The sequence below is a fragment of the Halichoerus grypus genome, chromosome 14 (genome assembly GCF_964656455.1).
Source record: "Halichoerus grypus chromosome 14, mHalGry1.hap1.1, whole genome shotgun sequence".
Taxonomy (NCBI): Eukaryota; Metazoa; Chordata; class Mammalia; order Carnivora; family Phocidae; genus Halichoerus; species Halichoerus grypus.
Window position 1 is genome coordinate 75,240,512 of NC_135725.1, and position 13,468 is coordinate 75,253,979.

The window sequence follows — 13,468 nt, forward strand, 5'->3', positions numbered from 1 at the left end:
CGATGGCAGTGGCAGGGGAAGGAGAAGTTGGCAAACAGGCACCAGCTCTTACACGCTTCAGTCCGGAAATGACGTGACACTTGTTTTCAGCCCATTGGCCAGCATGGGTCGCGTGAGCCGACCTAGCTGCAAGGAGTCTAAGAAGGGAGAGCCCAGGGGCGCCTGGGTGGCTCAGTTGTTAAGTGTCTGCCTTCGGCTCAGGTCATGATCCCAGGGGCCTGGGATCGAGCCCCGCATCGGGCTCCCTGCTCCGCGGGAAGCCTGCTTCTCCCTCTCCCACTCCCCCTGCTTGTGTTCCCTCTCTCGCTGTGTCTCTCTCTGTCAAAGAAATAAGATCTTTAAAAAAAAAAAGGGAGAGCCCAGGGATATTTGGATATTCTGTGAGTAAAGAATGCCTGCTACAGTTGTTACCAGCTTTCTCCATGCTGGCTGATGTTCTGAGAACTGCACTGGTATTAACTAACCCTCACAGCGACTTTATTCTGCGGGCTCTGAGGCAGAGCCACGGGGGCCTGAGACTGGCGGTCTAGCTCAGCATCTGTGCCTAAACACTGCCTGCACTCGGCACCGAGCAGACGGCTCGCCCCTTTTATGCTTCTCACCTGTGTGATCCTTTTCCCTCTATCTCTCACATCCTAGATCAATTGCTCCTCTGGGCAATTCTTTTTTTAAATTTTAAGTAGGCTCCCTGCCCAGCATGGGGCTTGAAATCACGACCCTGAGATCAAGAGATCATGCTCTACAAACAGCCAGCCAGGCGCCCCTCCTCCGGGCAATTTTGTGTCATGTGAACCCATTGTCTAGAGAGAAGGATGCCCTCAGCATTGCCCATTACAAGCACAGAAACTCTGGTCATTCTATTTGGTGCCATAGCTCAGACCTACTTAAGTTCTTGGTAGAAGGCATAAAATGGCTTCTAGAAAGTCACACCTTGTGTGTAATATGTACAGATTCCCTGAAGATGTACCATTCCCACGTTATGGGTGGAAAAAAACCCCTGAGTTTCTGAAAGGTGAGGCCGTTTGTTAGAGGCCATACATGGAATCTGCGTGCTTCAAGTGAGGGAGCCTATGTTCCAGGCACTTAGGTAAACCTACAACGGCTCTGCGCTTTAGGCGTGTGATCCCACTTCCAAGCATGGGGAAGCTGAGGCCCAGAGAGGCTTCTAGAATGCTCGAGTTCACAGAGCAAGGAAGTGACAGAGTGGGCATCAAGTCCAATCAGATCAGCCTGAAGGCTGCAAGGGAAAACCTTCCCTGCTCTGCCTGCAGGCTTTTTCCGAGGACTAGGGTGGGTGGAGTACCCAGCCTCCAGCCTCCTAAAGCTTCAAAGCCTGTAGCTAACATTCTTGGCACATTCGGTCTTCCCCACCAGAAGACTGACGGTACCAGAAGTCAATGGAAGCCTCTTGGTGAAAAGGACCTGCTCCGATGAGTCTGGCTTGCTCCCCTTCTGTCACCCTTTGTATTTTTTCTCTCCTTCAGGGATAGTCTGGCAGGTTTCAGAGTGTTTTTTCTCCTGTCAACTGGTCTCCTACCACTTCAGTGGCTCTGAAATTACCGAACGAGCTTCCACACAAGGCAGGCTGTTCCAATTTTGCTCCCTCCCACTTCCCTTCCCCTGTGTAGGCTGCTCTGAAGAGCAGGAGAGGTACAGTCTTTACTGAAAGATTTTGCCAGTGGTTCTGGGAGAGGAAGCTGCCAGATCATGTCAACATCTATCATCCCAGGCTTTTAAAAAACTTCAAATGACACTGGCTGGTGGGTCAAATGTCAGCTCAAGGCCACAGCTCAGTGTTTGGAGGGGATGAGTGAGGGGGATGGGTGGGCTTGGAGGGCCAGGGGCACACAGCCGCCCTTCTGCTCCTACTTGAAAGTAACTTACAAAGGGAATAGTGGCAGCATTCTGGAACCCGGGGCAGCAGCTGAAGATAAGATTATGGGAGAAGCCAGGCTGGTTGTTCCAAGAACACGACTGGGTTGGCTACCGTTGTGCAGTTTTCAAAGGTAAAAAAGACCAGAGGGTGGAGCTCGCTAGTTAAAAGCCTGAGTATTTTCGATTGCTCCCCCCTCTCCCGACCAGATGTGAGCTCTCTCTCTCTTTTACCCTCTTTGTACCCGTCCGTGGCTCTTGCTTTCCTGTGCACGGCATAGAAACAGATGCCTGACACCCCAGGCCTTCCTGACAGGAATTCAGAATATTTCTCCTGGTTTTGACCCAGTTTCCTGACCAACAGCATGTGACTTGTCTTATTGCCTGCACACCTCCTGACAAGGACAGCTGTGTGTTTAGTTCTAAGCACCCATGTGCTGTTGACCTATATTGTGTAGATCTCGTAGTGAAGAGCTCACTGCGCATCGTGGCATCCAGGATTTCAAATCAACGTAATGGAGTCGTTAGCCAAGGAAAATTCTGTCGGGCGTGCTTTGGAAATAATTTTAAAAATAGCTCACATTTACTAACATCAGTTTTTTTTTTTTTTTAAAGATTTTATTTATTTATTTGAGAGAGAGAGAATGAGAGACAGAGAGCACGAGAGGGAAGAGGGTCAGAGGGAGAAGCAGACCCCCAGCTGAGCAGGGAGCCCGATGCGGGACTCGATCCCGGGACTCCAGGATCATGACCTGAGCCGAAGGCAGTCGCTTAACCAACTGAGCCACCCAGGCGCCCAACATCAGTTTTCTATCAGGAAAAATTCCAGGCATTTTATATACACATCGAATTTTCCCACTGTCACTCTGAGGTAGGTATGATTATTCCCATTTACACATTAGGAAACTGAGGCGCGAATCGATAAAGTCACTTGCCCAAGGTCACAGAGCCAATCAGTGGCACAGTCTGGATTTGAACCTGGGTCTGTCTGGCTTCCCGACCTGAATCTCTGTGTGATGTAGTTCAAGCTGTTCAGGCCGTGGCAATGTCTTAAGTGGTCTGTTTCTAAAAGAGTCAGGAAGTCAGTGAATCTAGAACAGGCAGACCAGTTTCAAAAACAAGATCTAATGCCTGTGCTTTGTTTTTTCACTTACTCACCTAGCGGTTCTGAGGCCCCCCATGTCCCATCTGCTGCCACACTTGAAGATCCTGCCAGGCTGGGAAGAACTTCATTCCTCCTCACTTCATCCAGGTTGGCAGAGAGTTGGCAGCCAGCCCTCAGACACGCGTCTGTAACCCTTGCAAACACGACAGGACAGATGGTGTAACTGCTGAGTAATGGTGGCTTTGGCTGGAGCTTGTGGTTATTTGGATTTATCTGTAGCTGAAGGCCTGATGATTTCATTCACAGCTCTTCATTCACTACTTAAGATGCGTGGGGCAGATCCTGAGGGCAGGGGGCTGGGGGGGGTGGGGTCTCGCCGGGGCCTGGGACAGGAACAGGTTTCCAGAAGAAGGGCCCTTTCACCTGAGACCTGAGAGTGGGTCCGTCAGTCAGGTGTTGAGGTGGAATGGGGTTTGGGGCTACTTTCCACATGGAGAGGAATGGCAACTGCTGAGAACTGGAAGTGAGAGAGGGCATGGGGCTTAGGAGGAACTGAGAAGCGCTCTGTGTTCTTGGAACTTAGGGTTTTTTGGGGTTGGGGGAGAGCGGGTAAACACGAGTCCAGGGTAGGCTGGGGTGGGGATGGGCTGGGACTCACCACACAGAGCCTTGTGAATCCATCAAGATATTGCTACTGAAGACTGCTCCCCAGAGAACTTGACTAGATTTTACTCACGTTTTCCTGGATTTAGTTCACCTTTATATGTGTGGGGCCCCTACTCCCTCATGCCCTGGTGCCAGGACTTACCGGGTGCTGAAGTTTCAGAGATGCAAGAGGAGCTTTGCCTGGCTGTCCAAGGATGCAGCTCACTTCCACCAAAGACTTCCCGTCATGCACTGCGTCCTCTGAGTCTTACCATCCCTCAGTTGAGCAGATATTGTTCCCTTCCATAAAGGAGGGAACCGGAGCTCAGAGGGGTGAGCCCACCAGTGCAAGTTCACGTGCCAGTTAGTGCTGGAGCCTGGACGGCCAGTTCCAAAGGCCCACGTCTACTGTGCTTCCCCAGCAAAGGAGACGGATGTGTCCACACGGAAGTTCATGCTGGAGTGACACGCAGTGAGAATGCGGAGTCAAGGTCGCCTGGCAGAAGAGGCAGGAGTGGGCTATCCGGCCTCATGGCGGAGGTGGGCCTTGCTGGAGAGGCAGGATTTGGATGGGTGCTGACCGGTCCACACACCTGTCGAAAGATCCCTTTCAAGGTCCCATCAGCAGTTAGGAAAGCTCCAATACCCCACGGGGCTCTCGCTCCCACGCCCCCAAATCGTGTTTTAGGAAATTAGGCAAACTAAATAGGAATCTTGTGTATCGTGTTCACTGCTGCCCAGTACGATGCCTGGCACTTCGCAGGCACCCAGTGTCCCCTGTTGCCGAATAAATGAATGAACTTCATCTCTAGTTACCTACTGTCTGGATCCTCACTCGCCTGGGGAATGAGGGCACCTGGACAGCATCTGCTGCTCTGCTCCTCAATCACTGCTCCCCGCCCCCCCAGCACTTCACCTCTGCTTCTGGCTGGGCCACAGCCAACTAAGTCCTGTGGCCTCAGAGGCCCCCAGCAATTTGGCAACATCTGTTGCAATTAAAAATGCATCCATTCTGACTCAGCAAGTCCACTTGCAGAAACGCAGGCTGCGGCATGGAGGCAGCACGGTGGTTCTGACCATCCTAGCGAGGCCTGGGAGCCGGTGGGCCCCGCAGGTGTCCTCCCGGAAGGAAGGAGCCTTCCTACAATATTTGGAGGTTTATGGGCCCCGTAGAAGGGAGGCAGAGCCGAGGGTTCTGGCATGAGGTGAATGCCAGGGAACTCTCTATGGAAAAATACACAAGGTTAGTGTTTTCCCGGGGCGGGGGTGGAGGGGGGCACTTTTCACTGTGGACCCCTCTGAGTCCCAAGTGGTACAGGTGGGGGAGGCAGCCGATGTGGAGGGAGCAGCTGTCCTGTGTCTGGGGTTGTGAACACTTCATACAGACTGTCTCATTAGAGCTTTACACAGGCCCATGAAACGATTGTTGTGTCCAGAAAACGAAGACACCGAGAGGGGAACTGCTTGACCGGGGATGATCTAAAAAGCCGAGATAACTAGCTTGGAGCTCAGGTAGCCTGATCCTCCAACAGATGCTCTTCATCGTGATGCGCCCAGGATTTTTCATTCAAGAGCAAGCCCCTGAGAAGTTTCTCGCCCCAGACCGCCTCATCCGCTGGGTGCCCCGCCCGTCTTAGACGGGCGGGAGACCCCAGATACAGAGGCTCGGGAGGGGCGGCCCGGGTCCCCGCGGGCCCCAGAGGCTTGCACGTGGTCGGCGGGCGCGGAGGGCGCCGGGCTGATGCAAGGGAGCAGGTTTCCCGCTGGGCCCCAGGAGCCTGGCGGGCGGCCCCTCCCGGTGGGGTGACGGCGCAGGGCGGCCCGGCCGGGGGCGGGACCCGGGAGCGCGGCGGGCGGGGCGGGGCGCGGGCGCCGGAGGCTGCGGCGCGGAGCGGCTGCGGCGGCCCCGACCTTCCGCGTCCCGGGGCGGCGGCGGCGGCGGCGGCGGCGGCGGGCGGTGAGTGTGCGCGGCTCGGGGCGCGCGCCCGGTGGCTGCGCGGGCGCGGGCGGCTGCGAGCCCAGATTGGAGCGGCGGCGCGGCCGCCTGGGCTGCCCCTCCCGGCCTGGGGTCGGCGGCGCCGCGGCCGGGCCCTCGGTGCGCCTGGGGCCGCGTTCCCGCGCGGGTCGGGCGTGGGAGCGGCTCTCGGGTGGCTCCTGGGGGTCCGGGGCCCGGGGCCGGGGGCGGGGATTTCCGGGGAGAAGGAGACTCTGGGCAGCAGGCCCCCGGACAGGACTTGAAGGCAGAGACTGGGGTGAGACAGCTGTCCAAGGCCAAGGCCAGGTGTGGTGGGACATCCCGGTCCGAAAGAACCCTCTATCGCTCGGACTCCGTCCTGGGCTGGCTGTTTGACCTTGGATAGTTCACTTTCATTTCTGGGTCTTAATTTCCTCATCTGCAAAATGGAGAGCTAGGACCTATTGTCTTTCAAGGCTTTTCCACCCTAAAACTTAAGTGTCAGGCCCTCTTTTGGCCTTTTGTTGGGGCTTTCCAATTTAACAAAAACAAAACCTGATTTGTGAAAACTGTAAGCTGTTTCTCGCTCTCTCTCTCACACGTCCATCGCAGTGAGGCACACGGTTCCTGGGGAGACCGGGCATTCTGTCTCCAGAAATGGAGACCTTTGCTCAGGGGCTTAAGGATATCTTCCTTTTCAGGGGCTCACCAGCTAATTAAGAAAGAAGCATGACTGGAAGGTCTGGTTAAAATGCAGAATCAGCAAAGGAAACTAAGGAAACCGGGGAGTGGATGACCAGTTAGTTGCAGGAGCCTCGGGGCTGTGTTCACTTGCTGGCTCCGTCTCCACCCTGGTGTCCGGCCCTGTCTCCCAAGTCCCCCTAGGGCTGGTGCGGGCTGAGCACAGTGGTGGGCTCAGGACACACTGGAAGGTGATGGGTCCACATCTGCCCAAGGCTGTTGTTGCCAATCCCCCTTCCACCCTCTGCAGCCTCCAGGTTGGACCAGGGGCTGCAGGGTGAGTGCAGAGGGCCGTCGCTGGGCCCATCCTGGCCTCTGGTCTGTACCTCTCTCTACTTGGCAGTCCTTCTCTCACCTCCACTTTTGCAAAGCCTTTCTCCCACATCAAGGTACTGCCCGCTCCCTCCGACTGCCTTGTTTGGTCATTGTCTCTTTTTTCTCTTTCTCTGAGTTCATCTTTCCCACCAGATGGGATCCCAGGCAGGGAGGGCTGACCAAGGACTTTAGATTTTATTTTTGGTGTTTGAGTTGAGAAAGCACAGGGCCTGACACTTCAAGGTTCTTAGGGAATGTTTGTGGAGTAAAAATAGTGACAGCTGTATTCCTTGGGCGATTCCTATTTGCCCGGTGCTGCTCTGAGTGATGTACGTGCGTGAACTCTTTTAGCCTCGGTTACCATATTATCACCCTTTACATGTAAAGAAACCGAGGCAGAGAGAGTTAAGTGACTTGCTCCAGGTGACACAGGTGGGAAATGGCAGGACTGTACCGGTACTTTTTAACCATTACTCCTTATTTCAGATGAATGAATGAATTCCGATTGAGACTTTGCAGGAGGCTAATTGGGCCAACTGGGGTGCTGGGATTTCTCCCCAAAGACACTAGTTGTGGGATTTTTGCAACCAATGGAAACTTTCCGCGGGGGAAGGATATCTGGGCAGCTCCAGCCTGGGGGTGGTCCCTCCTGCCTGGAGGAGGGGGTGTGGGCTCCTGGGTCCCACAGGCCTCTCTGACACACCAGTGCAGCTTCTCTGGGCTGCAGGCTGCTAGCTCTAACATCCCTGGGATGTCTGGGAAAAGTGAGTTTTCTTGTCTGGGAAATGGGCCCAAGGATTATATTTGCCTCGCGGGCCCTGGAGGTGAACAGAGGAGGCAGGGAAGGGTTTCCGAGATGGTTGAGATTGTCAAGTGCAGGGCCGACTTCCTCAGGCTGTTGTTGAGCTTTTATACCTCTTGAGGGGGGTGCAAGCTACGAGGAAGGAAGTAAGGGGTGGTGCAGTTGACTGGTTAATGTTCTGCAGTATTTGGGAATGCCTGCTGTGGGCAGGCCTCAGGCTAGGGGAAGGGGAAGATGGAATGTCAGAAACCAGCAGGAGTTTGCTGTGCAGGCACCCGGGAGAGGTAGCCTCCCCCGACCCACCCTTTTTTTCTTTTCTTTTCTTTTTTTAGGGTGGATTAAAGAACAGGCTCAGAGACCTGGGTCCGGAGGCTCAGGGCCTAGGAATTATGGGCTTGGACTCTGGAGCCAGATGGCCTGGGTTCCCCTCTTGGCCCTCTGGCTTCCAGCCACCCCACTGTGGGCAGGTTTCTTTACGTCTTTGCCTCTCCGTTTTCTCTCCTTCTGAGGCAAGAGGCCTGTTGGGTGAGCAGGGTACTGGATGTCAACCCTGTGTCTCCTTCCATTGTCCCTGGGGCATCTGTGCTAGGTGGGGTTCCCTGAAGCCATTTTACAGATGAGGACAGCAAGGCTCAGGGAGTGAAGTACCTTGCCACAGAGCATGTGACGGGGCTGAGCAGGGATTCAGAATCCAGGCTCTCTGGTGTTCAAGTCCTTGCTTTTTCATAACATTTTGTTGCTTTCTGGCCCCAGAGCCGGCTACAGGGCAGGTGTGTGATACTTGGTAGCCACCGGCTCATTTTTGTATATTCTTGGTTGGTGGAGGGGGCTCCCAAGTGATCTTCTGGAGCTTACCTCACAGCTGGCTCCAGGTGCCTGCAGCCTGCTCCGTCGCACAGGCTCCCCACTTAGAAAGCCACCCCCTCACCTGGTGGAATGCTCTGCTGTCACCATCTTGAATTTCTTCGTCATTTTTGAACAAGGGACCCCCACATTTTCATTATGCACCGGGCCCCACAGATTATGCAGCCGGTCCTTTTTAAAAGACTGAGAGAAATGGAGGGCGGTGGGGGTATGGGAGTCAGGCTTGTTAGGGGACCTGCGCCATGGCGGTCAGCCCCCAGGCCAGCTTGGAACCAAGCAGACGTGGGCCAACCGGACGCTTGTTTTCAACCAGCATCAGGAACCATGGCAGCAAAACCCAGTTCTACTGGACTTTTCACCAAGATGGGTAGCCAGGCCAGTGTGTCATCCCAGGGACTCAGGCATGGTCTTCCTTGGCGATGGGTGATTTGTCAGGGCCCCAAGTGGACACATAACAGAAAGAATGAGTGTGCAGGCTCCAGCCAGAGAGTGTGGCGCTGGAGACTCTGCTTTGGCATCAAGAAAATCCCCACGAAGGACATTTCTGCTTTACGGACGAAAGTGTCTTAGGGTCATGATCTTGCCCACTGTGTTGTCACTGACCCAGCTCCCAGGGCTTTGGAAAAAGCATTTCCGAGACCTTGTGGAGCTAGGTGCCAGGAAGATGCATTGCTTTCCTCACTGTCCTGTTTCTTACCTCCTTATAGATAACAGGAACTGCCTGTGACTGCTTCACCGGCAGTATTTCTCTTTTAGCTTTGGCCGCCTGGAAGCTCAAAACCAAATTGTTGGCTCAGGCATGGCAACTGTGCCAAACCCCGAAACAACAACAGTGAGAGCTGTATTTGTGGGGTGCCTCCCTTGTTCCAGATGCCCTTGTCTGTGCTTTATATAGATCCTGCCACCGATTCTTTTGTAGCAGCCTGGTGGGGAAGACACCACTGTTTGAGGATAGGGAGCTAAATCTCTTGGAGGCTAAAGCACTTGCCCAGGTTTATGTAACGGGTAGGTAGTAGAAGTGTTGTTTACAGTAATAGCTCATGTTCTTCAGCGCAGACTTCTGCTGCCTCTGCTAGGGACTCTGATTGCCTGAATATCTGGGTATTTTTGTTCTTCATGGTTGTTGTTATTACTCTTATTTTCTGTAATCTGTATTTCCCCCCATCCTGATTTTTTTTTTTTCATTTGTATTTTGTAATGTCTTCTGGGAAGCGATTTGAGATCCTTTGCATAAACAAGGCTTCCCATGATGGATATACTGGTCCTGCGTCTGGTTGCCTGGGGTTCCTGGGCTGCTGTCAGTAAGGGAACAGAAATCCCAGATGCCTGGGAGCAGGGCCTGCTCACTTCTGGAGTTCCCGGTGAGTGCCTGGATGTGTCTGAGCTGGAGAAGACCCAAGACCAGAGGGAAGTTCTCAGTTCTCCCCTGGAGGAGGGTTTTATTTCTTCTTCTTCACTCCTGAGAATGCCCCTCAGTATGACTGGAAAGAGCAACGTCAGTAGAAGGACTCTTGGTGGCTCTCTCTGGCCTTGGGATGACTTTGGCCTTGGAGGAGCCAAGGAACCCAGCCTGCCCAGGCCTGAAGTTTTTTCTTGTGCTGTTTTCTGAAGGCAAGCAAAGCGGCGTTGGCTGCTCCAGAATGAATCACGGCTCCAAGAAGGGGAAGTAGAGCCCAGCTGGCGCTCGGCTATGGCCTGTGAACCACCGATGGGCCCCAGCGGGGCAGCCAGCCCACTGCCCACCTCCTCCCCGGGCTGGAGCGCCTTGCCTGGAGGGAGTCCTCCGGGCTGGGGGCAAGGTAAGGTCATGACTCTTTTTTCCCCCTCCCCCTCTCCCCAGGATGCGGAGCTGGACTCACATAGCACAATGGAAGGAGGGGGGCGCGTGGAGGGCACAGAAGGGCCTTTAGCTAGGGGTGGGCATTTTGGGATACACTTACAGTCCAGTCTGTCATTTCTATCCATTCTTTCTATCCCCATCTTGTAGGCCAAGTCTCTGTCACCTTCTGCTTGGACCCCTGCCGCCCTATCTTCCTAGCTGATCTCTCCTCCTTGCCTCTTCCATTTATATGGCATTTAGGGAGAGCTTTTAAAAATGCAGAACAGACCATGTCACTTTCTGCTTCAGTGTTTCCCACGGGACTTAATGTGAAGATCTTTCCATCACCAGCTTGCAAGGCCTGCCTTAGTGGTTCCTGCTGCCCCTGTTCTCCGTTCCTGGCATGCTGTCCTGCCTCAGGGCCTTTGCATCTGCTGTTTCTTCTGCTTGTTATGCTCTTGCCTTGCCTTCTTTCCTCTGATTAATTTCTAGTCCTGCTTCAGAGCTCTGTTCAGATATCCCTTCCGTGGGGAATCCTAAGTCAGGACTCCCTGATATATTCCTGCTTCTCCCCACAGCACTTATCCTAGTCTGTAATTAAATAATGACCTGTGTCATAAAGTGTTGAATGTCCAGCTTCCCCACTAGAATGTCAGCTCCATGAGGACAGGGGCTCTGTGTTGCCTTGTTCATCCCTGCATCTGCAGTACCTAGCACAGGCTTGGCCCATAGTAGACACTTACTGAGTGAACAGAATGAATGGGCGGCTCGGGGTAGGCATTTTGAATTGTGGCTGGTTACTTAGATGATTTGAAACTTGACTATTACTAAACTAAAAGGGTTTCTTTTACTACTACTGGTATTGGGAAAGCAGTTTACACACTCACACACGCGCACATGCACACACACGCGTGCGTGCACACACATACACACCATTAGAATAAAATGGGATGAAATAATTTTCCTTTAGAACTTTGAAGACATTGCCCCACTGGTTTTTGGCAAGCCAGTTCTTGCTCCTTTGTAGGAAATTGCTCCCTGCCACACACACACACACACACACACACACACGCATACACACTTGTGTGCGTTCCCGCTTCTTTGGTAGCTTTTCAAGCTCTTTTTCTTATCTAGTTGTAAAAAAAGTATCTCTAAGTGGAGACTTGCTGTTCCCACTCTAAGGAACAGATGAGAGAGATTATTGCCAAGAATCCAGGAACTTGGTTTGAAAGGCAAACAAAGACACCTCAAAAAATCTTGGCGTTGCTAGAGCAAAGCATTTTCCTCGGGGTGCAAAGAGCCAGTCTAGGGGAGCAGTTGATGTTCTGCAGGCCTGGTGCCCCGGTCCACGTGGGTCTTGTGTTCTGTGCCGTGAAATGCAGAGCTAATCTGTGGCCCCGCCTGGCCTGCCTGCCTGCCTTTTGGGCACTGCCTTGGCTCCAGCTGCTTCTCTTTCTTACTTTCATTTCCCCTGGTAGCTTTGGGCAGGCCTGTTTGCCTTTCAGAGGCTCTGTTCCCTTTTCCATGATAATGGTATCCATCTCTGAGGGCTCTCAGAGGCTGAAATGCGATTGGGACCTTGAAGCCCAAGCTCCCTGCCTCGTGCCTGGTGAGGGCTCAACACCTGGAAGCTAGTCTTATTTTACCTGATTCTGTCTTCTTTCTGCCTTTATTTTCTTCTTGTCCAGCTTCTCTCATTTGCTTATTTTTAAATCTAATTTTATCTTTTCCTGTTTTACTTTATGAAGTGACCTTAAATCCTTCCTGGAGCAGGTGTAGGAAGGTAAGAACAAATACGACTAAATCCACGCACGTGGATTGCTTTATTGCAACTTTTGAGTCCTGACAAGCTTGCTTTTAAATTGGCAACAATAGTGGCCAGTTATGTTGTGCCAAGCCTTTATTTTCATCCTCTTTTTTCTCTGTAAAGTCCTCTGTGGCGGATATGATCCCCCTCCAAGTGAGGAATCCGGCCAGGGATTCAGGTCACTTCTTCAAGGCTCCTCTGTGAGCGAGAGGCTGGGCTACACTTCGAATCCTAAAGCTCTCTAGCGTGTGCTTTCCCTGCCTTGCCACCTTGCCTCCATACCCCTCACCTCTTGCAAAGACCTTAAAAAAAAAAAAAAAAGAGGAAAGCAAATAAAGTTCTTTTTGGCAGGGGGTCGAATGCTCTGTCACTTGAGCTCATAGGCGATACCCCAGGGCATAAAAAAAAGAACCCTATTGGGGTTAGGGACCAGAGTTCTGTCCTATCAATTCATTTATACATCAAACATTTATTTAGTGCCTACTGTATGCAAGTACTGAACCCAGCTCGGGATTGGTGATGAGCAGAACCAGTATGGGAGTACATAGTCTGGTGCGGAAGATAGGCTTTAATCAACTAATTAAATACATATGTAAGCAAATAATTGCAAATATATGTACTTACCCTTGATGAGAAGAACAGTTCTGAGTAGGTTTAGCAGGATTTGATCTGTTAAGGGTATAGTGTCAGGGAAGACTCCCTGAGGAAGTGGTTAATGAGTTGGGATACCCTTGATGAGTAGGGTTTAACTGTGTGAAGTCCAATGGAAGTGTTCTAGGGAAAGGGAACAGCATATGCAAAGGCCCTGGGGTGGGAGAGAACGCCACATGTTCCAAGAACAAAGGAGGCTGCTGTGGCCAGACACAGCACTGAATGGCCCGAGGTGAGTTTAGCAGGAGGCTGGTTCTAAGGGCTGGGAGAGTGGTAAGGAGGTTGGTTTTTGTCAGTAGAGCACCAAAAAGCTATTGAAAGATTTACTCAGAGGATCGATGTCCTCCAGTTTGCATGCTGGCTGTTGTGTGGAGAGTGCATTGTAGGTGGGAGGAGTAGGTATGGAGACGCCAATGAGGAGGCCACCACAAGGTCACAACGGAGAGTGAAGGTAGTAGCCTGGCCCAGTCTTGTGGAGGACATGCGAAGAGGTGCGTGGAATTGAGAGATGTTCTGTTGGCCCAGTTGACAGGGCCCAGAGAGGGGCTGCGTGAAGGGGTAGAGAGAGTGAGTGGGCCAGGAATTCCCAGGCAGGTAGGACTAGGCATTTTGCTTTAAAGACTCCGGTATTGCCCAGAGCTAGCCTCTGAGGGGACAGGTTTGGGCCAGCAGATAACCTACTGATGGTTTGATCTCTTCCGTGCTGCTTTATCTTCTGAGCTGTGCCCACAGAAAATGTGCCAGCATACCATTCCCCAGCCTTGCATGGCCGAACACCGGCATCCCCCAGCCCTGTGCCTGCTGACCTGACCTGTGGCTCATGGGGCCTCATGCTTTGGTGGAAGGAGATCTCGATCCTTCTGTCCAGAGTCTCTCTACTCAGATCAGAAGGT

The 13,468-nt window shown here is 52.7% G+C and overlaps 1 protein-coding gene across 18 annotated transcripts in view; it reads left to right on the forward strand.

Annotated features, from left to right (window-relative positions):
• Positions 1-4,654: 4,654 nt before the first annotated feature.
• The window catches only part of TMEM268 (transmembrane protein 268), a 288,999-nt gene continuing 280,185 nt past the window's right edge, over positions 4,655-13,468 (forward strand). For 7 of the 18 annotated variants that reach the window (XM_078061674.1, XM_078061673.1, XM_036121891.2 and 4 more), the window contains exons 1-2: positions 4,657-4,865; positions 9,910-10,097. In XM_078061674.1, coding sequence (XP_077917800.1) covers positions 4,783-4,865; positions 9,910-10,097 — 271 coding nt within the window. In that variant the 5' untranslated portion in view covers positions 4,657-4,782. Of the gene's footprint in view, positions 4,866-5,481; positions 5,580-9,909; positions 10,098-13,468 lie in introns of those variants that run through there. The other 11 variants (XR_013443815.1, XM_078061671.1, XM_078061669.1 and 8 more) reach the window with 4 other exon arrangements.